A 26,477-nucleotide genomic window follows, 5' to 3' on the forward strand; every position below is an offset into this window, starting at 1 on the left:
TTGCTTCAATAAAAGTTTTTGAAAGAGAAAATTCCCTTTTTGAAATTACATTAGAGTTGTCAAGATTATATGGCATTTTACTGATTAGGGTTACATATATTTCAATTTTAACTCTAATTCTAACACCTAGCCTTAACCTAATCCCTAACCATAACAAAAAATGATGCCTTCCTGATCCGTATTAATCTTTTCCTTGCCAATTGTACAGTTCTATGTAGGGACTGGCACCAAAAGCACACTTGTCTTGCCACCAAGCAAAACCGTGCCGATATGCCAGCACTGTGAATCAATACCTTGTTTTTTCTATGCTTCTAACATATATAAGTTGTAATTTCTATGCATTTAGGTATCAATACACTTAGCCCAACAGTTTAATGGTCCTTCCGTAGATAGAAGTTATTGTAGCAAATGGATGGCACCAGTAGTCCAAAGCAAAGCAGAGATTGCCGACACTCACGGAGAAGGCATCTCTGCTTTGTTACATGCATTTTTTCCCTCTTCAACAGTGCTGCACATTTACAGTATGTACAGGCAATATATATAATTATTTCATAACCTTATTTTCAATTTTGTTTTTTTCTTTTCTTTATACCTGCAGTAGCTTTCAGTTCACCTCTTACTGCCCTTATGCAGTTATTTTGACCCATCACTATGAGAGATTGCCTGATTGACCGGTAGAAATGTATGGGGTGGGCTGGGCAGTTTCAGCACTATCAGAACAGCCTGGCATTCAGACAATAAAAGCAAAGAAACTGAAAACTTTTGCAAATCTATGCTGACACCTCCAAAATAAAGCAGAAGCAAACATTTATTATATTGCAGCTTACCAATTCTTAGATGTGATGACTGTATACCTTTATTTTTTAGGCTTTCCTTCTTCTGTTTTCATCTGGTGATCCACTCAGCAAGTCCTGTTGTTTTTAAAAGCTCAAGCTTTCCAGCAGAATGTATCAGTTTACACCACTTAACACTGGCAGGGGTGCTTAGAATGATCTGCTTTTATTTAGTCATCCAAAACCTATATCCCAAAAGGTTTAAAACGGTTTGCTGTAATGGAATATAAAGTGTGAGCTGGAGTTTGACTTTTAAATCTGCTAATACATTTAACACTAGCCCCCCCCCCCCCTCCCACCAACTGACAATGCTGCTGTCCACTGTGCCTCCTATTCTCATTCCTCCAGAGTTATATCTAACTAATACAGGAAGTGTGTTACTGGCCAGGTCACCAGGTGGAAACAGACTGAAAGAGACACAGAAAAGAAACTTCAATCTTCTAATGATTGGTAAAATGCAATATAATACATTTTTAGTTTGGGAGTTAATACCACTTCAACTTCTTTATATCTGTCAGCATTCTTTTTATTTGGTAAAGTAACTGAGTCACTTTATTTAAATACAATGTACAAAGCCTGGCTTCCTGGTTCTTGGCTGACCAGAGCATAAAATCTGCAGTAAACAAGTAGGACTTGAAAACTAGCACGCAGCACCTTGCAGAACAGGAGGTCATCGTGGGTGGATGAAAGGTCATTGGTCAAACCTATGTACAGGCAGCAATGGGGTTAATTTAATAAAGACAAATAGACTGTGCCCTTTGCAAATCGCAGTTGCACTCTGCAAGTGCAGTTGCTCCAGAGCTTAGTAAATGACGTAAAGCTTCACTTTGCAAAGAATAGCCAATAACATGCAAGGAAAAAAAAAAAAAAAGCATTTTTTTGCTTGTTCATGATTGGAAGATGGAAATCTGCAGAGCTTCTGCTCATTTACTAAGCTCTATGTGCCTTTAGTAAATCAACCCCAATGTGTCCGAGACCTAACTGAATTTAGTGAGACTGGATAACTCACAACTATCATCCATTTCAATGGCCTTGCTTCAGTACCAATTAGAATCAGAGAAAAACATTTTTTTGAAGATGCAATTGACATCGCCTCCTCTTCCCAGCATTAACATATTACAAGATGATGTATTTTGTGAATATCATTATCTTTCCAGCATGATAGTGGATTCCCCTAGATTGCCACTGCATGCATTCAGTAAATGGGAAGCCAATTTTCATGTACACTTTTAATGGTTTATGATTTTGGCAACTGTTCCCATGAGCAGGTTTGCTGTTTCACCCCTTGACATATGTGCTGTATTATTTCCGTTGATTGCCAATTATCTGTTAAAAGAGATCAGGATCACGGGGAGAAAAGCCAGGGCACAGTACATGAGTGTTGTAAATTAAAGTAAAAAGCAAAGTAGACACTATAAATGAGAATCCATTATAGCTAGAGTGGTTTTCTACATCTCAGTAATCTTACTGCTGTGTTTACTCCAAATGGAGGCAAGTACAACTGCAGAACCATCATTTTCTAAGCACAAACAACAAGCCATTCGTGACTTAATGTTTAATTTATTTATGCAGCCATGCATAATTTCATTTAGAAAATCCAGAATCAGGAAAAAAATAAAAAAAGGTGTATTACTGTTGAAAAATGACAGAAAACCTCATGTTAGATGTACAGCTGATTTTACTATTTGGAAGCATTCTGCAATTAAAATGTGTTGTTCATTTTGCCAGATGCAGAATCTTAACCCTGATTTCATTTAATGAGTCATTTAAAACATTAAAGCAAATAGACTCAAAATGCAGCAAAATGGTATGAAAAATGTTGCTTTAGCCCGTAAAGTGGATTGTATAACATGAGATAACATTACTGTATTTCTAGGTTATTCATGTAGAAGAAATCAAATCTGAATTGCATTTAGTTATGTGAAGTAGGGCAAAAAAAAAGGAAAGAACATATACTGTATTTATTCAAAGTTATATTTGGACAAAAAAAAAAGTTTCTTCAGTTTGTAATATTTTAAAGAGTCAGCTTTAAAGGGAATCTGTCAAAATATACATAAATAATACATGAATATATAGATAAAGTGAGTGCTAGAAATAAGTATTGCGTGTAACCACTGGCACAAAATAAAGGTGAATATATAACCTACAAAGAACAATATAAAGTAAACTTGAGTGCAGTACTGATAATTATGACAGTGTTTAACCATTTCCATACAGAGCAGTTTGACACCCTTCCTGCCCAGACCAATTTTCAGCTTTCAGCACTCTCACACTTTGAATGACAATTGCTCAGTCATGCTACACTGTAACCAAACAAAATTTTTATCATTTTTTTCACACAAATAGAGCTTTCTTTTGGTGGTATTTGATCACAACTGGGGTTTTTTTTTTTCGTGATATATGCAAAAAAAGAGCAAAAATTTTGAAAAAAAAACACTTTTTTTTAGTTTCAATTATAAAATTTTGCAAAAAATTAATTTTTCTTCATACATTTGGGCCAAAATGTATACTGCTACATGTCTCTGGTAAAATTAACCCAAATTAGTGTATATTATTTGGTCTGTGTGAAAGTTATTGAGTCTAGAAGCTATGGTACCAATTACTGAAAATTGATCACACCAGATGTACTGACTGCCTATGTCCTTTCTTGAGGCCCTGAAATGTCAGGACAGTACAAATACCCCCCAAATGACCCCTTTTTGTAAAGTAGACAGTCCAAGGTATTTAGTAATAGGCATGGTGGGTTTTTTGAAGTTGTAATTTTTTCCCACAATTCTTGGGAACATGAAGAAAAAAATTTTTTTTCTTTTTTTTCCCACAAAGTTGTCAATTTATAAGCTATTTCTAACACATAGCATGTACACAGAAAAAATTACACCCAAAAATACATTCTGCTACTCCTTCCGAGTATGGCGATACCACATGTGTGAGACTTTTACACAGCCTGGCCACAAAAAGATACTCCACGTCCAAGAAGCACCTTCAGGCGTTCTAGGAGCATAAATACACATAAAACTTTCTTACTACCTATCACACTTTTCAAGGCCCTAGAGCACCAATACAATGGAAAAGTCCACAAAATGACCCCATTTTGGAAAGCAAACACTCCAACGTATATTCTATGAGGCATTATGGGTCCTCTGAACATGTCATTTTTTTCCACAGGTTTTTGGAAAATGTGGGAAAAAAATGAAAACTTTTTTTTTTTTACACAAAGTTGTCAATTTATAGGATATTCCTAACACATAGCATGTACACAGCAAAAATGACACCCCAAAATACATTCTGCCACTCCTCCTGAGTATGGCAATACCACATGTGTGAGACTTTTTCACAGCCTAGCCATATAGAGGGGCCCAACATCCAAGGAGCATCATCATGCATCCTAGCCACTTGCCTAGGCCTATTTTTGACATTTGGTGTTTACAAGCTAAAATCAGTTGTTTTGCTAGAAAACTGCTTAGAACCCCCAAACATTATATATTTTTTTTAGCAGAGACCCTATAGATTAAAATGGAGATTATTGCAATATTTTTTATCACACCGTATTTGCGCAGCGGTCTTCCAAACGCAATTTTTTTTGAAAAAATTCACTTTTTTAAATTAAAAAATAAGAAACCAGTAAAGTTAGCCCAATTTTTTTCCATAATGTGAAAGATAATGTTACGCCGAGTAAATAGATACCCAACATGTCATGTTTCAAAATTGCGCACGCTCACGGAATGGCGACAAACTTTGGTACTTAAAAATCCCCATAGGCGACAATTTAAAAATTTCTACAGGTTGCCATCTTTGAGGTACAGAGGAGGTCTATGGCTCAAATTATTCCCCTTGCTCTAACGATCGCGGCGATACCTCACATGTGTGGTTTGAACACCGTTTACATATGTGGGCAGGGTTTCCGTATGCGTCGCTTCTGCGCGCGAGCTAACGGGGACAGGGTGCTTTAATTTTTTTTTTTTTTTTTTTTTACTATTTATTTTATTTATTATTTTTTATTTTTACACCGTTTAACAAAAAAAAAAAAAAAGGATCATTTTTATTTCTATTACAAGAAATGTAAACATTACTTGTAATAGAAAAAGGCACGACAGGACCTCTTTTTTGTGAGATCTGGGGTCAAAAAGTCCTCAGATCTCACAAGTACACTAAAAGATAGAAAAAAAAAAAAAAAAAAAAAAGAAATTATTATATAAAATGAAGAAAAAAAAAAAGGACCTTTAAACCGGTTGCTAGGCAACAACATTTTCCGTAGCTCCGGTCCTCCAAGACCATAGAGTCAAGTGAGGGCAAGCTTGCCCTCACTCGACATCCTGTCTGTGAGGATCCGGGACCGGATCGTTTTCCCCGCTGTCGGCGGGTCCGGTAAGCGGGGAAAAGGACCGGACGCGGCGAGAGGGGGGGGGGCACCTCTTCCGCCATCCCAGAAGGGTGAACCCACGGCGAATCCGCCGCTGGGACCACCCTTATCGGAAAGCCAACCGTCCACCGTTTAAAAAAATACCAGGGTTATGGCAGCTATCTGCTGCCATAACACCGGTATTTAGGTTTAAACGGAGGACGTATATAAACCTTTTTGGACTTGGACATGGTGGCTGTATGAAGGGCGACAGGTACTCTGGTACTGATGAGCAGGTGGCAGGTACTCGGGTACTCCGATAGGCAGGTGACAGGTACTCGGGTACTCTGATGGGCAGGTGACAGGCAGGTGATAGGTACTGATGAGTAGTACTGATACTGATAGGTGATACTGATACGTGATAGGTACTGATGAGTACTGATGAGTAGTGATGGGTACTGATGAGCAGGCGGCAAGTACTCGGGTACTTCAGGCGTCAGGTACTCTGATGAGCAGGTGGAAGGTACTCGGGTACTCTGATGGGTAGGTGACAGGTACTCTGATGACGGGTACTCCGTTGACAGGTACTCAAAGTACCCGAGTATCCGTCATCAGAGTACCCGAGTATCCGTCATCAGAGTACCCGAATACCCGTCATCAGAGTACCCGAGTACCTGTCATCAGAGTACCCGAGTACCTGTCATCAGAGTACCCGAGTACCTGTCATCAGAGTACCTGCGTACCTGTCATCAGAATACCCGAGTACCTGTCATCAGAGTACCCGAGTACCCGTCATCAGAGTACCCGGGTACCCGTCATCAGAGTACCCGAGTACCTGTCATCAGAGTACCCGAGTACCCGTCATCAGAGTACCCGAGTACCCGTCATCAGAGTACCCGAGTACCTGTCATCAGAGTACCCGAGTACCCGTCATCAGAGTACCCGGGTACCTGTCATCAGAGTACCCGGGTACCTGTCATCAGAGTACCCGAGTACCCGTCATCAGAGTACCCGAGTACCCGTCATCAGAATACCCGAGTAACTGTCATCAGAGTCCCCGAGTAACTGTCATCAGAGTACCCGAGTACCTGTCATCAGAGTACCTGAATACCTGTCATCAGCCCATCAGAGTACCCGAGTACCTGTCATCTGAGTACCTGATGGGCTGGTGACAGGTACTCGGGTACTTTGATGGGCTAGTGACAGGTGCTCTTTATTGGGGGGGGCAATCAATGTGTTTGGGGTGCACTGTACTTGGTAACTAGCTGTTACCACACTCTCTTCCTCACACAGGATCAGTGTGTGAGGAGGAGAACACGGTGACAGCTAGTTACCGTGTTCTCTGTTGACATTTGTGACCGGCTGTGATTGGACACAGCCGGTCACGTGGTAAAGAGCCAATTTCATTGGCTCTTTACCTAGATCGGGGATCGACTCTGTCCGAGGGACGAGCCTCGTCCCCGATCGCTGCTCTACGCGCCCCCGGGGGCGCGCATTGCAGAGAGAACGAGCGGCTCGTGCTGGAGCCGCTCATGTGATCGGCTGTGATTGACACAGCCGATCACGTGGTAAACAGCCAATTTCTATTGGCTGTTTACCTTGATCGGGGATGGGCTATGTCCGAGGGACGAGCCTCACCCCCGATCGCCGCGCTGCGTGCCCCCGGGGGCGCGCAGTAGCAGCTAGAGCGGGCGGACGTCATATGACGCCCGCTCGGATCCGTACAACCACCATATTACTATGACTCGGTATGGAAGTGGTTAAACAAGCTAAAGTCCAAACAAAGGAAAATTCCTCATAAAGTGATCAAAGTATATTTGGACATAAATATAAAGTCCAAATGTGTAGTTTGCATTCAAGAGACAGCTGCATGAATTGCTGTATTCAGAAAGATTCCTTCAGTGATAGACACAGAGTGGCAGAACACTCACCAGACAAAAGCCAAAAAACAGCCGTGAAATACAGAAAGTAATACACCTCATGTGTTACCAAAACATGTCTTCCCTCCGCCATTCTGTACACTAACCAGATGATGTAATAAATAGGCCCTGTATTACTGTCAACCAGTATGTTGGGAACGTGGCTCACTAAGACGGTCCCGCGGTCACTTTTCATACGATACCCACTGTATAGAGAAGCTCACCAGTAGGAGCCAAAAATGATGCTAATATAGTGTAGAATTTATTGATAAAAATATGAGTACATGTAGATGCAGATAAAAAAAATGGCCATAAAAACTCACATAGTGAACCGCTGCTTCTCCCACAAGGACGCGACGGCCGAGACGTCAGTGTGTAGGCCCCTTCCGACGTGTTTCATGCTCAAACACGTTATCAAGGGATCTGCCTATCTTATTGATCCCTTGATAAGGTGCTTGAGCATGAAACGTGTCAGGAGGGGCCTACACGCCCTACACTACAAACGCGCATACTAACCTTATTTGGGTAGTGGGGTCCACCCAAGCAGATGAGAAGACACCCTTAGATGGGGTGAAGGGCACCCTGGTGAACAAAGGCCGATACACACAGGATTGTTTTTGTTTGTATGGGATTATACAATTCACGGATTTTATACATATATATATCTTTATGGACTGGCACTGAAAGATGGACTCACTTTGATATAAATATATATATATATATATATATATATATATATATATATATATATATATATATATAAGTTATTGTATTTAATTTTAATAATATACTATATAATGATCACTGATGAACTTTATATATATTAATTAATCTATGCACTGAACGTATTGTTGTAAGATCCTGGTACTTTCAGTACCTTTCTAGCCTCTTACTCCCGCATTGCGTTCCACCATTCAGGTAGGTGGAACGCATATAGCTGCATGTCTCTTTAACATCTGATGACGTCATCACTAGGCGCCACTCTGAGCGGCTATTTCAACCGACGCTGTGCACTCACAAGGTGTTCGTGCAACCGCTCGTTATACATCCCTGTCTGACGCTGCCGAATCCTCCAGCTATCTTCCTATACCTGGATTGACCGGAGCCTCGCTACCTGATCCTTTACCTCGCTACCTGATCCTTTACCTCGCTTACCAGCTAGTGATAAGTACCCCGCAGGGGATCCCTTCCTATCAAGTCACATGCTATCTATTCTTGCATATTAAGAACTGTTGCTAAACTCTAGGATATATGCACTACAATATCTATCACCTGCATCGTTACCTAGATTGCTAGCTCTTGAGCCTACTACCACCTGTAACTTATATCCTTGCATTAACTCAGCATCTCCTGTACACTTCATCTGCTATCCCCTACCACCTGTTACTTGTACATGATTGCTAACCCTCCTGCATACTATCTATCACCATCTGCTATCGCTCCTGCAACATTACTACCTGAGTGCCTATCATTAATTGCTATCACTACTCAAGCCTATTTCTTCAGTATGTCACCTCAATACTATTGCATAGATATCTATCACTCCAGCAACATCTTATCTGAGTGTTTGTGTATGTGCATACTGAAGCGGGCTGAGCCACTATGATGAGTCAGGAGAGTTGGATAAGGTGATTCAACACATCTCTACAAGACTACTGAGTGGAAATTCTGCAGCTGCAAATCCAGTTCACTAAATCAAACCCCAGAGCGTTACAATTGTAGGAGAACGCTGCACCCTTAAAGGTAGTATATATTAATTGCATTTGCACAGGTGGTTGGATGCAGACTAGTGTTTAGCTGCCTCCTATATCATTTAGTTTTGTAGCACAGTGTTCTTAGACTTAGCTATAGGGATAGCACAGAAGGTTTATTTATATATACATATAGGAAGAAGGCCAGCAATTGCAGCTCCCATCATAACAGAATTTATTTTAAAGCAGCATTTCCTAAAGTATGGGTCTTGACCCAAACTGGGTTAGCCACTTTTTTGCCATGAATTGCTGCCCACTTGTGTCGCCACCTGCCCATGCTGCTGCCTGCAATGTTTACATGTTGTAGGGAAGCAACAGTGTACAGCCATGCATGTTGGGTGGAGCTGCCTGCAAGAATGAAACAGAGGTGAGCAATGGGGGTAAAAAGTTTACTAATGGTGTAAAGGGGGTTTGAAGGTGAAAAATGAAGTTCAGAGGTTAGCCGTGGTCTGGTGGCATAGGGGTGCAGTGGAGTAAAAAAGGGTATAGAGGTTAGCAGTGGTGCAATGGTGGGAAAAGGGTGCAGAGTTAAACTTGTTGCGGATTATCAGTACAATAGTGAGTCATAGACAGGGTGTACAGATGTGAACGGTGAACAAGGGGTGCATAAGTTGCAGAGGTGAACAGTGGGCAAGGGGTGCAGGGGTTAGAAGTAGATGAGATGTGCAGAGGTCAACGTAGGAGACATGCACTGTTAGAACTCTGTCTTTTTCTGTATGCAGAAATACCTATGTAATTGGAGATTTTCAGTTTTCAAAAATGATTGTGTAGAGGTTTAAATGTGCTTTTGCCACAGTAATTAAAGCATATTCAGTGCATACATGGACTGTGACATATGTGTGCTGTTAAGGAGGAGGGCGGGCCTGGCACTTGCCATCAGGGGACTAGGCTGCTTGAACCAGGGAAGGTACACCCAGCACCCTATGAGACCAGGGTCCAAGATCAAGTTGACAACGTGGGACAAGGAGTGTGACAGTGGTGCGGTGGATCACAGCAGGACAACGTGAACCTGCTGGCCAGGTAACTATCTGAGGACAACCCTGGAAAACAGGTAAAATGTGGGCGGTGAAGTTGCTTTTTAAAGCCTAATCCCAGCTTTCAGTTACCTTTAAATAGTTAATTTGGACCAAGCTGGATTCCTTCACTAACACTTAAACCCCTCTCAGCTCTGTATAAACTATATATAGAATCATCTACATACAGTATGTAGTGCTGTGTTTCAGCAGCAGGATAGGAATTTCCCGTTCCATTCCTGGAACTAAATTGAGTCAGGCTAAGCACTGCTCAGCCATTCACAGGAATCTTTGTATTTTATGAATGAATTCAAGGCTTCCTATGATTGTCTGAAGTGGAGATTGTGGCATCATATGCCTACCTCTCCACCTCCAGCCAACTAGAGGAAACTTTGTATTCATTCCTAAAAACTCAATGATTCCTGTAAATGGCTGAACAGCTCTCAACCCGACTTGATTTTGTTCCAGGAAGAGGAAGGGAAGTCCCCATCCTGCTGCCAGAACACAATATTGTACACTGTATGTAGCTGATGGTATATACACTTTATACAGTGCTGAGAGGGGGAAGTGTCAGTGAAGGAAATAGTGTAGTAGGACCTGCTTTGTATAAAATAAAATGAAAACTGGAGTTCAGCTTTAAAGTTGTAAAGTATTTTTAAAAATAAGAAACATGTTATGCTTACCTGCTCTATACAAGAGAATTGCACAGAGCACCTCCAATCCTCCCCTTCTGGGTCCCCCTGCCAGCTCTCCTGGCTCCTCCTCTTCTCAATGTGCCAACACATAAAGCCGCTTAAATTGTGGCACACCCGAGTTTGATCCCAAGCTGAGCTGTTTGCGTTCATAGACAGTGTTGCTCGGCTCCCTCGTCACATGATTTAGCTGACCGCAGAAGGAGTCAATGGCTCCTGCTGCCTCAGCAAAGCCTGTAAAAGCAGGGAGAGCCGCTACAGACGGGCACAGTGCAGGATCGAATGAGGGCTCAGGTTAGTACAGTATAAGGGAGGGGTGAGGGAATGCATTAACCTCCCTGGCGGTATGATTCTGTCAGGAATTCTGTACCAAAAGCGGTACAATTCTTTTCATGGAAATTTGGCGTTATGTATTATAGGCCTACAATTCTTAGTAATTACTGACTTAAACCTGACCAAAACAAGACTCTAGTAGACATCCCAGATGTGATAAATTTGAAACACAAACGCGTGAATTATAATCAAATCAATAATATAATTTTATATATATATATATATATATATATATATATATGTATGTGTGTGTATATAGGTATATATATATATATATATATATATATATATATATATATATATATATATATATATATACATATATATATATATGCATATATATAATATAAAATGTGTTATGTGTTTTGTGCAACGTTTTTTTTTTTTTTTTTTTTTAATTTCCCTCCCTAGTTCCGCTCCCATGCAGCATTGCTGCTGCAGGGAACGGAACTAGGAAGTCCTCCTACCGACAGACGAGCGGCGGAGATCTCGGCTGGCGGTCACAGCAATGAGAGCTCATCGCTGGATCGCCAGGATAAGGTAAGAGACGCTCCGCTGCGCTGTCTGCATAGCTCTGTCATTCACCCCGAGCGTGACTCGGGGATACCGATAATAGCAGAAAATTCCTACCCCGAGTCACGCTCGGGTTTACCGCTAGCGGGGTTAAGGTAAAAAATGTTTAGGCTTTAGAACCACTTTAGTAATTACATATCTCAGAAATCACTAAAATGTTATCACTTAAACCTACATTTAATTTTTTAGGATCTAAATCTGTACTCCAGAAAATATACAAATTAGTGTTAATTCTGAATATAATTATATATTTAAAATGTTACATTTGTATTTTACTTGTGAAAAATTGTCTCACAAGGAGCATAGGCATCGGTTTGCTTAAAAAAAAAAAATGGAGCATTGCAGTAATATTCTACTTTACTGGAGACAGATTTCTTTCCTTGTAACCCTCTGCAGTGGTATAAGCAGTATCAATTTTTGGATTCTTTCTGGTATCAGTAAGTTAGCCAGAGGGGAGACCATCCTGTTTTTCTTTCACCAGAAATTTTTTATTGAAAACCTAGAGTTACAGTATGAATCCAAAAGCTCCAGGTGAGTCATATGTAGAAAAACACAATGGACAGTCACTACAACAGAATACACAAGGATGAATTGACCACCTGGAGGTGTTCTGTACACAGAATGTCTACTAACCACACCCCAGAAACATAATTCCCTGCTTGTGTGATTGGCTCACACATTTTCCCAGAAGTCTGCATAAGATACAAGTCAGATTTCTGGCATCCCCTGCAACAAAAATGTCATTTTTGGTGAGATACTTAGAATAGGATACAGGCCCAGCAGCTTTCCTCATTCTCATTAGAGCCCTGCAGCTGCCACAGCTGATAAATAATTATGAAACCACTCCCATTTGACCCACTCAGCACATAGGCACAGAGGAACAAACTGATTTCTTCAGAATAACAAAAGGTAGGAATCTGCAACAAAGTTTGTTAAAATCCTTGCAATGTACAGAGATCACCCAGAGGGGAATGTTTTTTTCTCAACAAAAGTGGAGTTACGCTTTAAGCTTTGGGCACCTTCAAAAGACAAATGCCACTAGATAGTTGCTAAGAAGTAATTTTAATGGAAAAACAGAAATGGGGAGCTCTACCTGCATACCTCTGAAACACGTGGACTCTGACATTGTGACAGATATAGGGGGGCAAGAAAGAGGGTTGCAGATCAGAAAGAGAAAATATGGATAAAACAAGGAAGGGGAGGAAAGTGGGGAAGAGTGGGGGATGGGGGAAAAAGAAAAGGGGAATTCCCAGCCCATGCTGTCTTTCAAAGAGGCTTCCTCTCATTGGTATGTCTGCAGCCACTCTGAGCTCAGTGAATTGGTACCTGTTTTCGACTACTTTTTACAAATAATAATTTTTAAATAGTCTGAATAGGCTGTAAAAAAACTGAGAGTTTGCTTTATATCCAGCAGGGCTGGGTAAACACTTCTATCAAGCTTTTTTTTGCATTTGTGTCCCTGTAGATTTGCACTTACATCCTGGTGACACAACAGGAAGTAGTGGAAAATCTACCATTGTTACTAAGACAGAAAGTGAAAGAAAATCTACAATTTTACATTTCTCATTGGAACAGGTGCCGCCTTTGGGCCTATGGCAATGGGGGTTTTGGGCTTGCGCCGATGGCATCAGTTTGACACTGACTAGAGAGGCTTCTAAGATCATTTATATTTCATTGACCAGAACATGTGATCTGCAGTTGACTTCTCTCTGACTTACCAGCGACCTGCTTCAATGGGTTTTGCATTCACAAAGAATTGTATAAGAAAACTAAAATCCACTTAAAGCAAACAAAAGCCCATTGACACACAATTCTGCCAAAGTTGTTAACCAGTTCTGGACCGGAAGGATTTACCCCCTTAATGACCGGGCCATTTTTTGCGATTCGGCACTGCGTTACTTTAACGGAAAAATTGCGCGGCCGTGCGACGCTGTACCTAAATAAAATGTATGTCCTTTTTTTCCTACAAATAGAGCTTTCTTTTGGTGGTATTTAAAAAATATATTTTTTTTTCACACTCTGCTATACTGTATAACATTCCCAAAAAACAAAATTTAAAAATCAAAAGTTTTTATCCTTTTAGGCCTATTTGTATTCTGCTACATATTTTTGGTAAAAAAAATAGCAATAAGCGTATTTTAATTGGTTTGCGCTCAAGTTATCGTGTCTACAAACTAGGGGAAAGATTTATGTCAGTTTTATTTATTTATTTATTTTTACTATTAATGGGGCGATCTGCAATTTTTAGCGGGACTGCGACATTTTAACGGACAGATCGGACCCCTAACTGACATTTTTGACACTTTTGGGGGGACCAGTGGCATACCTACAGTAATCAGTACTAATGACATTGGCAGGGAAGGGGGTTAACCTAGGGGTGATCAAAGGGTTAAGTGTGAGCCTAGGGTAGTGATCGTGGGTGCCCTATGGATCGGCATTCGCACTGCCTAGTGGGGGCGGGAGTGCTCCGGCGGCGGCGTACGCTTGCCCCTCAGCACCACGTGCGCGACTGACATAGAGCTAGGTCGATTTGCACAGGAGAGCCAAAGTAAAACTGCGGCAGACTGTTGGGAACCGGTTACATTACGAATTTCCATAATTTTTTGTGCTGGTGACATTGGTGGGATTAGTGGTGGTGTCTTCCTCCCCCACCACCACCTCTGTCTTACTGATCCCATCCCCCCACCACCGCAGATCTCATCCCTACACCCCCAACACCTCTGTTGTAGATAGGGATGAGATCTGTGCCATGGGATCATTAAGAGGCAGCAAGGGTGGAGTTTTGGATCATCATTCTTCACTTACATAGCAGTCGGTCAGACGATTCCCCCTCAGCAACAAGTAAATCCACTCCAGCCAGGCAGGCACGCTTGTAGCAGTCTCTTTGCAGAGGGGAGAACTCCTCCCCCTGCACTCTATTGTGTCAGCTGGTCAGCTGACTTTCTTCCAGCGTCCATCCCTGCCTCACTGCAGCAGCCTTCTCTGTTTATTGGAGAGGATCAAAACATAAATGATCATAAAGTCCCAAAGTCCCAAACACAATGGACCTCCTTCAATCGATATTGTGAGGACACAAAACAAATGTGAGATTAAAGTCCCAAAATCAAAAACAATGAAAATCCTTCAATCAACGATATGGGGACACAAAACAGATGTGAGATGAAGTGATATTCAATAATATATTGGGGATCCCTCCACCTGGTGAATTTCCTCCTTACCCGGCGGATGATAGATAAGTGCAAATTATAATTATCCAAACGAACACTCCATGTGACCACACAAATAAAACTGTGCTCTTCACCACTAGTGCAAGAATCAAGATGGCCTCTTACCAGAAAGCTCTATATAACACGCTCTATGAAATCCTGGGCACTGCAAAACTGCCGGTCTCTCTCTCCCTCCAGACAGGTGTAGCAGACTCCCAAATTTCATCAAAGCCGGACACGAGTACCTAGAATCTCATACCGTGGCGTGAGGTGGCCCGTCCGTCCGCCTGACTGTTCTGGCTACTGTAGCTGCCCTCCCCGATCATTGCACCGCACTGCGTGCGGGGGGGGGGGGGGTGGGAGGTGTCTACAGCGGCCGGTTGCTAAGATGAGTCTTCTGAAAAGGAGTCTGCTGCTGCCTGCACCGCCCTCAGCCCTGCTGATCCTCTCCAATATGTATATAAAGAAAGGTGCGCTGATCAAAGATAAAGCTGCTACCAGAAATAATAATAGTGATGTAAAAGTAAATGGTGCGCTAAATCACAATAAACATAAACAGTTCCTCAGTGGCGGAACTCCAGGGCTCAGTCGCAAGCGCGACCGCTGTGACCCTGATAGTTCCGCTACTGTTCCTACCTGTACCTTGCGTTTCTCACTTGCATAAGATGTGCATTGATCATGTAGTTTCATGGTGTCATTTGTTGCCCTGTACTGTGCGTACAGCCTATAGTACAGGAGATCTTCACATTTCTGTGTCAGAAGTTTCTGTTTGTGTTGAAACATGAGACATTTGGCATGCCACTGCAGTGGTTAATGCATGACCTCTGTCTGTAGTTTAGGAACTGACACTTCCTGTGAAAAAACTATATATCCCACAATCCCTGGTTCTCTCAGTCTAGTGCTGGTGCAGGCAAGAGCTGCACAGTAATTAGATCTGACAGATACACAAGCAGGCAGAGCATTTACAGACACACAGAGATTACCCTGCAGCTGGAATATGTTTTTATTACATTGTGTGTGAGAAGACACACAGCAGATGGCAAGGCATGTATTGAACATTAGCTGTGTAAGCTGGAACTGGAAGTCCCTTTGGTGATTAGGAACCAGCTAGCTAAATTAAAGCAATACATAGACATAGGGAAATTGATCAGCCGTGACACCACAAACTGCGGACACAAAACATGAGCCAATCATTACAAGGTAAAGCACACAAACCATACCAGGAATATAACTGCACTAATACTTAGGTAAAACAATGAAAACATTTAATAAAATTGTATGCTGATCAGCTGCTGAAAGATAATCTGTATACCGACTAGGAAGGTGTTTTTATGCAATACAAAAACTCATATGGTGCTTAAAAACTTTAGAAAAAAAAAGCATTAAAGATAACAAATGTAGTTTGAAAGTTAATATTTTAAAGCTGTGATCGGTTTTTAAAAATACATTTTACACTTTTGAATATTCTCAAGAAGGAGAAAAGCTTTTGAAATAAATAAGATCATAGGAGTCTGGTTATGAATGTGAAAAGTTGTTAGTCTAAAGTCTGGCAATTCCTTAACTTGACATATCTGATAGGTACCTACAGGCTGTGTGATCTGTGGGAAATGTCAGCCGCAGAATAATTCTTCAGATATATTCTAGTGTTTCCATTCTGTGGGAAGTTCAGTATATTAACACGTTTATTATTAGACTGACTTGGGTTAAACTGAAAATTAAAGCTGTTTATCAAACCACATTTCTTTGTCACCTGCAGCTGCTAAAACAAAATATACTCATTCCTTTGTATATGTACCACATAATGCATAGCAACAAAGAAAATTACCCAATACATCCAGGGAGTAAAGTGACACTATAAATATGTTTAAAGATAAAAGGCTTTATAAAACTGTCAGTAAGCCTGAAATACTATAACTTATCGGTGTCCTCACTAATAACATAACCCTAAAAAATCTTTGCATGTCTCTGAGGGTATATATATATATATATATATATATATATATACACACACACACTATTTTGTAAATTTTTTAAAGTACATATATATATATATATATATATATATATATATATATATATATATATATATATATATATATAAAGTATTGGGATGCCTGCCTTTACATGCATATGAACTTTAATGGCTTCTCAGTCCGTAGGGTTCAATATTGAGTTGGCCCAACTTTTGCAGCTACAACAGCTTCAACTCTTCTGGGAAAGCTGTCCACAAGGTTTAGGAGTGTGTCTATGGGAATGGTTGACCATTCTTCCAGTAGTGCATTTGTAAGGGCCGGCACTGATGTGGACAAGAAGGCCTGGCCTGGCCTGGCTCGCAGTCTCTGTTCCAATTCGCCCAAAAGGTGTTCTATCGGGTTGAGGTCAGGACTCTTTGCAGGCCAGTCAAGTTCCTCCACCCCAAACTCGCTCATCCATGTCTTTATGGACCTTGCTTTGTGCACTGGTGCGCAGTAATGTTGGAACAGGAAGGGGCCATCCTAAAACTGTTACCACAAAGCTGTGAGCATTAAATTGTCCAATAGTTCTTTTCGTACCTAGTAGGGATGGGTGGTACTGTGTATGTACAGAAAAGTCACTGCTCTGCCTGCAAAACACTTTTGCCAAATAAAAAGTACTTACAAAATGTGTATTTTTTTTTTTTTTTCACTGAAACAGGTATACACATCAGCCATTCTTATTTTATTCTACTCTAGCTAGGGGCTATGTTGCAGTTCAATGATTCAGAAAGCACTGAAGCAAGGAAAAGCCAGGCAACTAGCATTTTCAGTAGTACAAAAAAGGTATGGGATACGGGACTTTAAAGGTGCTCCGACATGTAATGACACATTTTTTAAAATAAAAATATAAACTTTTATTTATCAAAAAGGTATATAAAAATATTCTGTACAACCAAATGTTCAATATGTAAGAGTAGTATCATTCACTGCGCTTTTGTTTCCAACCAGTTTCACCGTTTCGGCTTCTTCAGGGACAAGCGTGAAAAAATGTTACTATTGGATAACAGAAATACAATGAAAATTAAATGTATACATAGATACAGTATATAGAAATTCCAAATCCAAAGAGCTAAAAACGGAGTTAATTAACTATGCTATGTTCACATGGCTTGTACCACATATACCTCTTTAAATTACCCTTTTTTATCCTTCGTGTATGTAACATTTTGGTATCCATCGATTATTGGCATGCTTATAAAATATAAACAGTCAACATAATTCAGTCAACAAAACATATTCAACACCCAGCAACTAACATCCTATGGTGTAGTGGGATGAAGTGGATGTGGCGGTGCTTGTGGTAAATTGTGCTAATATGTGTTACAATATGTGTCTCAAAAAATGAACATGTGATCACTCAAAGTATTATACGTTTCGGTAGTTAATGGTAGATAAAAACATCTATGACAGCTGTGTTCAATAATACAATAAATATAAAAGTGCCGGGAAACTAAAAGTGCAAAAATCATTAAAGTGACATGTGCTATAATTGATGTCTGTTAATTGTTCAACATAAAGTGACAAGTGCTGTAATTAAACTTAAAAAATAAACTTACCTTTCACATAAATGTCTGCCTTAAAAGTCCATGGAGGTTATCTTACATTGCACTTGGTGCATATTTCTCTAATTAAAAGTCCTTGATACATTATTGTAAGAAGGTCTCATAAATACATAAGGGTCCTTTCACACGAACGATCCGATCAGGATCCGCCTGTCAGTTTTTTAGGCGGACCTGATTGGATCCTCCATGCATCCCTATGGAGCAGCAGATGTCAGCAGAGATATCTTCGCTGATACCCGCTGCTATCCGTTCCAATCCTGTCAGTGAAAGCCGGACGGATGGAAACCCTATTTTCCATCCGTCCAGCGGATCGGATCGGATGGGATTGGATGAGAATGGACCGCCTGTCCCCCATAGAGGACAGCAGGGATCTGACAGCTCCATCTCCGCACACAGAGAGGAGATGGAGCTGCCATCTGCCTGCTCAGTGGGGATTGGCAGATCTATCCCCGCTGAGCAGAACGGAGTCCGCTGGCGGATGCGGACAGTGTGAAAGGACCCTTAGAGTGCTGCAAAGGAACACAAAACCATGCAGTGTGTCAGTGTCTCCACTTGTGCTTCCCCTTTCTTGCTGCCTTTACCAGAAAACTATCCCCTACCAGGGGGTAACCAGCATTCACAACACCAATGGCTGCAAGCACATCCTAAGCCAATACAATAGGGGGATCCTGTGAACAATTATGCCTAAAACACTGCAGATTAGACTAATCCCTTCCTAATCACTGAGTGTGAAAATTGAAAAACTAAATATAATCAAAGGTTCCTTTCACACATATGGTCCGTTCAGTTCATCAGTTCAGTCACGTCAAAATGTATCAGATTTTCATCCATTTTTCATCCGTTTTTCGTCCGTTACATCCGTTTTTCATCCATTTTTCATCCGTTTTTCATCTGTTTTTCATCCATTTTTCATCCGTTTTTTTACATCCACTACCAATGCAAAAACGGATGAAAAACATACCGTTTGTTCGTTTACATCAGTTTTTCGTCCGATCCATTTTTTTGATGGATGAAAAATAGGGCATTCATCCGTTCCAAAGAACGGGCATTGACGGAAGCGGATGAAAAACGTCAAACGGATGGATGAAAAACGGACAAACGGACCGTATGTGTGAAAGGGGCCTAAAGCTGGCCATACACTAGCCGAAATATCAGGCAAACTCATTTTCGAAAAACGGAAAATTGCCATGAGAGCAGACGATCGTGCCATCATGTAATGACCAAATTTGGAACGATAAATCGTTCAATGGACATAAATGAATCAGTTTTTACTTCAGTTTGTCACATATGCCTAGTGCAAACAGGTCGGCCGAGAAACACATTAACCTTTCAATTTATCGTTTGTTTATCGTTCGGTTGGCAGATTTTCAAAACTGTTCCGTCGATTTTTCGGCTCTGAAAAGTTAAAAACGATTTTCTATTTGTGCCCATTAACTGGACCAAAAACGAACGATCGGACCAAATGACAAATTTTCGAACGATCTTTCGGCTAGTATATGGCCGGCATTAAAAGTGCTGCGCAGCGTGCAAAAAGGTGTACAGGAGATTGTGAACTAAGTGATATCTATAAATATTATATAAATAAATAAAATAATTAATAAATCATAGATGGGACAAAAATATATCAAACAATGCACATTTGTGCAATGAGTGCTTAATTGCTAAAGCATATATAAAAACAATTGTGAAGGGTTCCTTCCAAAAATTGTGAACTAAGCAAAATATATAGATAAATAAATGAATAAATAACGTAATTAAAAAAATATAGATGGGACAATAGTAAATAAAACAATGCAAATTCATGCAATTAGGTGCTAAATCACTGAAGCATATATGGCAGGGATCCTCAAACTATGGCCCTCCAGCTTTTGCGGAACTACACATCCCATGAGGCATTGTAAAACTGTGACATTTACAGACATGACTAGGCATGATGGGAATTGTAGTTCCCAAACAACTGGAGGGCCATAGTCTGAAGACCCCTGATATATGGAATCAATCCTGAAGAGTCCTTTCCAAAAATGAATAATCAGATAGTCCCAATCACCAGTGATGGAATGTGATACAAAAATTTAACAGCAGCTTGTCAGGTGCGTCACCTCCACTCTCGTGACCCCCAAAGGGTGGGTGCTCACCTCACTGAATGTGACCTTGCAATTAAGCTTGGTCCAAATATGCAGATATACCCTCACAGGGTTATTAATTATTTTATTTATTTATATAATTTTGATAGATCTCACTTAGTTCACAATCTCATGTACACCTTTTTGCACACTGCGCAGCACTTTTTAGATTATAAGCCAAGCGGAGGTCTGTATCTCCTTTATGCTTAGTTTCCACTGCCCCAGTAGTCTCATGCATATGCAAAGATAATAAAAGCCTCCATAGCATAACTCCGTTTAGCAGATTTATTAAACAAGTAACGTTGAGCACTTACATGAATGAAGATAATAAGCGTTTGGTATATACAAAAACCAGAAAGTCCGAGACGTGATGTGCCCCATGGACCCGAAACTGTAAGTGCTGCAATGATGCTGTAGCTCCGCCTTATGCTTTCGTCACTAAGACGTCATCAGAAGCGGCCAGCATGGAACCACCGTTTCATTTTTTTAACTAAGATTCTATATCTTCAGTCTTATTAACTGATCTTTTCATTATCCTAGTCCTTTATAGCTATTAAACAAAATCAACTGTATGTTTTTGTTACTTTTTGTTGGAATAGATTTTATTAAACAGTATATGTATTTGTTATACTTTAAAGATATTCCAGAAGACCCACTCATAGCAGATCAATACTATGAAGACGGCTTTGAATCTTGTTCTGAAGAAAGTGATACAGAATCCACAGAGGAAGAAGATTATGATTCACAAGAGACACAGATAACCCAAACAACATATCAACAGGTGTGACATCTATGGTTCACAAGTTGCTCAGAGCACCAGATAGTTAGGTCAGATTTGGCTGTACATACATAGACAACTGAGACAAATATCTAGATAACACTGGTCTACAAGGAGAAAACCTCAGAAATGAAAGTAGATACATTTTACCAGAAGTGGGTCACTAATAGAGGAAAATTAAGTCCTGAGTATTAATTGGCTCCAGTTTCCAAGATACAGCTTCAGATCAAAATTGCATCACAATAATTCAAACTTACGAGGGGGATGTGCAATTATGCTAATGACGCAGATAAGTAGCACATGTAATGCAACAATAATGAGGGGTCCAACTTATGTCCTGATCTCCTATTTTGCATCCAAAATATAGGCGGTATGCTTTTTTTTACCACTGCCCTCATACTGCACTTTTGAGATACAAATGTAACCTCCCCACAAATATGGCAGAAGTTATCTGCATTGTTAACACAGTTTCGAGGCATCTTAGCTTCTGAGGGAAAATCTCATGCAACTCATGTACATGGTCCTGTGGCCTCCAGGGATACTTCTATCATATCTCCCAAGAGGCTGCAGGATCCGCACTTAGAGCAGTCTCTGGATGAGCCGGGGGCAGACTGGGGCAGATCTGGCATGTCGTCAGAGCTGACTGCCTGCACCCAGAAGAGGCAGCCAGCTGAAGAAGACCAATTTGTGGTGCAGGACAATCTCTATGGCACCCAAATAATGGATCACAGTGAAACAAGGCTGGATTTATTTAATTAAATAAAAAAATTAAAAAATAATAAAAAAAAAAAGAGATTGTTAATTAGCCAAGATAAGTAAGGCTAAAAATTTGTATTGCATGTGAATGGAAAATGTGGCTTTGAAATTGAAATAAATGAAGCATAAATTATACCTCTGGACTTCTACATGTTGGCCACCAGATCCTGTACTAATAGTAGCACAGATGGGCTATGGCACAGGCAATACAGCATAGGGTGCTCTTCAGGAAAAGAGACAAAAATATGGTGGTCTGAAACAGTGGCGGGACAAAGTCATTTAGAGCCCAGGTCGAACATGCCAAACTGCTATTAGCAACCCCCAAATTTCCCCTCCTAGCACAATACTTAGCCCTACCAGCCCCCATATTTCCCCTTCCAACACAAACCCTCTGCCCCAATCTCCTTGTAGTGCCCCCCTACCTCAGATGATACCACAGTGCCCAGGGAAGATGCCCCTCCTGCCCACCTCTTGTCCCAGCTCTGGTAGGAAGACCTGTATTTCACAGAATAGAAACAGTCAATATGAAGGTGCATGTACAGGAGCCAATGAAGCCGGGTATGGCTTGGTCAGTGTGCTGTGGCTGACACATTTTCATGCATGCGCAGTTTTAAGAAAGTTGGCAATATAGCAGCAAGTGGCCTTTCATGTCTTTACCGAACACGCATGGGTTAGTAGCCTTTCATATTGCTACAACATCAGCAGCAAGGCAGTGATAATCAACATGTGCATGGTAACTAGCAACTTTTATGTTTGCCACCATGCATGCATAGTTTATTGCTAACATATTTACTGACATTACAGACCATACCGTGCATGCGCTGTAGTAAAAGACCATGGGCTTGTGTCCATTGCCAATGCAATACGCCTATAGGTGCAATTAATATGCATTATTTTATGTGTCACATTTGGCAATATCATAATATTAAACAAAAATCGAGCTAAACATTGGAAATACAGAGAATGTATCCCCCAAATTGAGCAGATCTGCACCGTTCTGCATACAGTATCAGGTGATAAAAGTATGATTGTATGGTCAACACTTATTTTCAGGTGCAGAAAACAAAAGCAATGGTAAAATGTTTACGATCTGACCAGACCAAGCATAATGAAACATTAGAAAATGATCTAGGACTAACTGTTCCTTCCTACATGCTTCCTCAGTTCCTTGTGTTGATTATCTGCTACATGTCTGCTAAGTGATGCATTGTCTTTAACATCACAGCAGGATATTGATAAGCTGTCAGCTTGGAGCTTGAGAGTGAGTTAGAGAAAGTCATCTATACAGTACATTTCACTAAATAATGCATAAGTAGCCATTTGCCTTTTTATTTAACTGTGTTAATGTTTCTTTATTGTTATGCTATTTGTGTATTATTATTATTTTTTTATATTTTGAAAAAAATACAGCTAGTCAAATCTCAATAAGGTTTCCTGTCTAAAAGCCTTATAGGTTAAGAGGCTCAATGCACATGCTTTTTTAGGCCTTTTAAATGAGACCCTGCCATATAGCAATGTAGAGAGGTCTTTACCTTCCCCAGATACCTTTCCAATACTCTTTAGAAAAATCAATTTTGACCAATGATACTTATTTTGCAAGCAATGCTGCATGTAAAATCTGTAAGTTTAGCTGTGTGTCCAAGGAAATACCCTTTAAAAAGGCAGCGCAAAGTGTAGTAATGGTATGGAAAGGATAGTGATCTGGAATATCAAGGAAAGATGATTGCTAATTGGTAAATGTAGTTATTTTCCTTTTTTTTTTAAATTTAGCCCAACAATTTTCTCCTGTATGTAATTCCATCAGTAGAATATGATTTTGAAGCAATAATCTGTATTGTTTCATCCATGTGATAGCTGTCAGCTTTGGAATACTGTACGACATTATGATTTTGTAAAAATGTACATGTAGAAAATGGAGAAATTAATTCTGAGGCATTGTAGGGAATTAGTTACATAGTTAGTGAGGTTGAAAAAAGACATCAGTCCATCCAGTTCAACCTATGATGTGTGTGTGTTTGCTTTTAACCGTACATTGTATACCCCTGTATGTTGTGGTCTCCAAGGTGCCCATCTAATAGTTTTTTGAAACTATCAATGCTCCCAGCTGATACGACTGCTTGTGGAAGAGAATTCCACATCCTTACCGCTCTTACAGTGAAGAACCCCTTACGCATTTTAAGGTTAAACCACCTTTCCTCTAGTTTTAGTGAATGGCCACGTGTCTTATTGTATCTCCTCTCTCTGAATAGTTTGTTCCTTATGCTAGGGTCGCCAGTACAGTATTTGTACATTGATATCATATCCCCCCTCAATCGTCTCTTCTCCAGAGAGAATAAGTTCAGTGCTTGTAGTCTTTCCTCATACCTGATGTCCTCCATTCCCCTAATTATTTTTGTTGCCCTTCTCTGGACTCTTTCCAATTCCAGCACATCCTTCCTGAGGACCGGTGCCCAGAACTGGACAGCATACTCCAAATGTGGCCGGACCAGAGTCTTGTAGAGCGGGAGAATAATCTCTTTATTTCTGGAGTGAATCCCCTTTTTTATACATCCCAGTATTCTGTTGGCTTTGCTTGCAGCGGCTTGGCATTGCATGCCACTGCCAAGCCTGTTGTCTACCAGTACCCCCAAGTCCTTTTCCATCCTAGACTCACCCAGAGGTTCCCCCCCTAGTGAGTAGCTTGCTTTCTGGTTTCTGGCCCCCAAGTGCATTACTTTACATTTTTGAACATTAAACCTCATCTGCCATGTAGTTGCCCACCCCGTTATTTTGTTCAGGTCCGCTTGTAAGGTTTCCACATCCTGCATAGAAGATATTGGCATGCTTAGTTTAGTATCATCCGCAAATACTGAGATTGTACTAGATATCCCTTCCTCTAGATCATTTATGAATAAATTAAACAGGATTGGTCCCAGGACAGAACCCTGGGGGACCCCACTTTCCACACCCGCCCAATCCGAGTACTCCCCATTAATCACCACCCTCTGGACTCTCCCCTGGAGCCAGTTTTCTATCCAGGTACTCACCCTATGGTCCATACCTACCTTCCTTAGTTTGTACAGTAAGCATTTGTGGGGAATGGTGTCAAAGGCCTTTGCAAAGTCCAGATACACCACATCCACAGGCTTCCCTTTATCTAGGTGGCAGCTCACTTTAATTAATTAATTTAATTATAGAAGGACCTCCCCACCCTGTACTTAGACAGCGGCTTCTAAGATCAAAAAGTATCTTCCAGTTAGGGTAAGTGCCTGAAATGAGGAGCATATATCAAAAACTGCTTCAGGCTGACGGCTCGATAAAGCTTAAAGTCAGAAGGACGTCATCTGTAGCAAACATGCCCCTGTCAATTCGTGCCCCTAAGAATGATTTCTGCAGTGTCTCAAACTTATCGCAGATGCAAGCAAAATGCATCTGAAAGTGGCAAGTGGCATTTGCCCATGGATATAAGCTCAAAGCCAGTTGATTCTAATACTGGTGGATCGGCATTGCCAGTTATGAAGTGTCAGCAGAAACGTAGGGGTTGATTTACTAAAGGTAAATTGAGTGTTCAGTTTGCAAGGGAAGTTGTATTTTCCAAGGGAGTATGTCTCAATGCTTAGTGAATGAGTTGAAACTCTGCTGATGTCCATCATCCAGTCATGTGCAAGCCCTTCCATTTCATGTGATTGAATATTCTTTGCAAAGTGAAACTCCACCAAATTCACTAAGCTCTGGGGCAAATTCCTTTTCAAAGTGCAGCTTTCCTTGCAAATTGAACAGCCTGTTTTCCTTTAGTAAACCAGCCGCTAAGTGGCAGACCTTCTTGTAGAAGAAACAGACCACAGAGAGTATGCTTAACTGTTCATGCCTTCTGCCTGGGAAACGCAAAACTCTCAATGAAGAAATCTGACAGGGATCAAAAAGTAAGTGAGTTGTAGGCGATTTCGGAAACTTGACAGGTGGAACAAGGAAATGGGGTACAGAAGTCTGTGGAACAAATCTCAATTGTATTGAAACATTGCAGAGTATGTACTCTCAGGGAGGCCATGTGTGGTTTGTATACACCACAGAATCCCCATCAGTACAACGAAAAGTAGAAATTAGCTAGTGCATTTTTATTTCATAAGATACAAATCCTCCATGGAAAGAACGTTTGTCTTCTTAAAGAGTATTTAAACCTCAACAAGGAACTGTGATCTGTTTTGGTCTGTTAAATATTGTATTAAAAGTATATAGCTAGATTTGTTTGATACATGCAAAAAATACCTGTTGATCTTGCCAGAATTCTTTTTAGCTTATGACGTCTAGAGCTGGATTTTTTATCAGGCACTTTATTCTCCATTTCCACTCCCCCCCTCTTTCCCCCTTCCCATCTATGTTATGAAGACGAGAAGAGGGTAATGTTTCTGTAGTCCTATCCTGTTTTTAATGCAGTAGGGTTAGTAGGTGTTGTCACCCTGGGATAGGTCACGTGTTACTGGCAGAATCACCAGGTGAAAATAAATGAAAAAAACTTAAAAAAAAAACGAAAACAGTGCAGCTACCACATCTTAGGACTTGCAAACTTCAGCATATAACATTTGGGGTTTAGGTACACTTTAAGTA

At 40.6% G+C, this 26,477-nt stretch overlaps 1 protein-coding gene across 1 annotated transcript in view; it reads left to right on the plus strand.

Moving 5' to 3' along the window:
* Positions 1-26,477, plus strand: part of NEK11 (NIMA related kinase 11) — a 385,800-nt gene that overhangs the window by 286,564 nt on the left and 72,759 nt on the right. Inside the window, exon 12 of the mRNA XM_082258375.1 lies at positions 20,998-21,140. Within this exon, the coding sequence (XP_082114501.1) occupies positions 20,998-21,140 (143 nt within the window). The remainder of the gene's footprint in view (positions 1-20,997; positions 21,141-26,477) is intronic.

This window comes from Pelophylax lessonae, assembly GCF_965119305.1.
Source record: "Pelophylax lessonae genome assembly, chromosome: 5".
Classification (NCBI taxonomy): domain Eukaryota; kingdom Metazoa; phylum Chordata; class Amphibia; order Anura; family Ranidae; genus Pelophylax; species Pelophylax lessonae.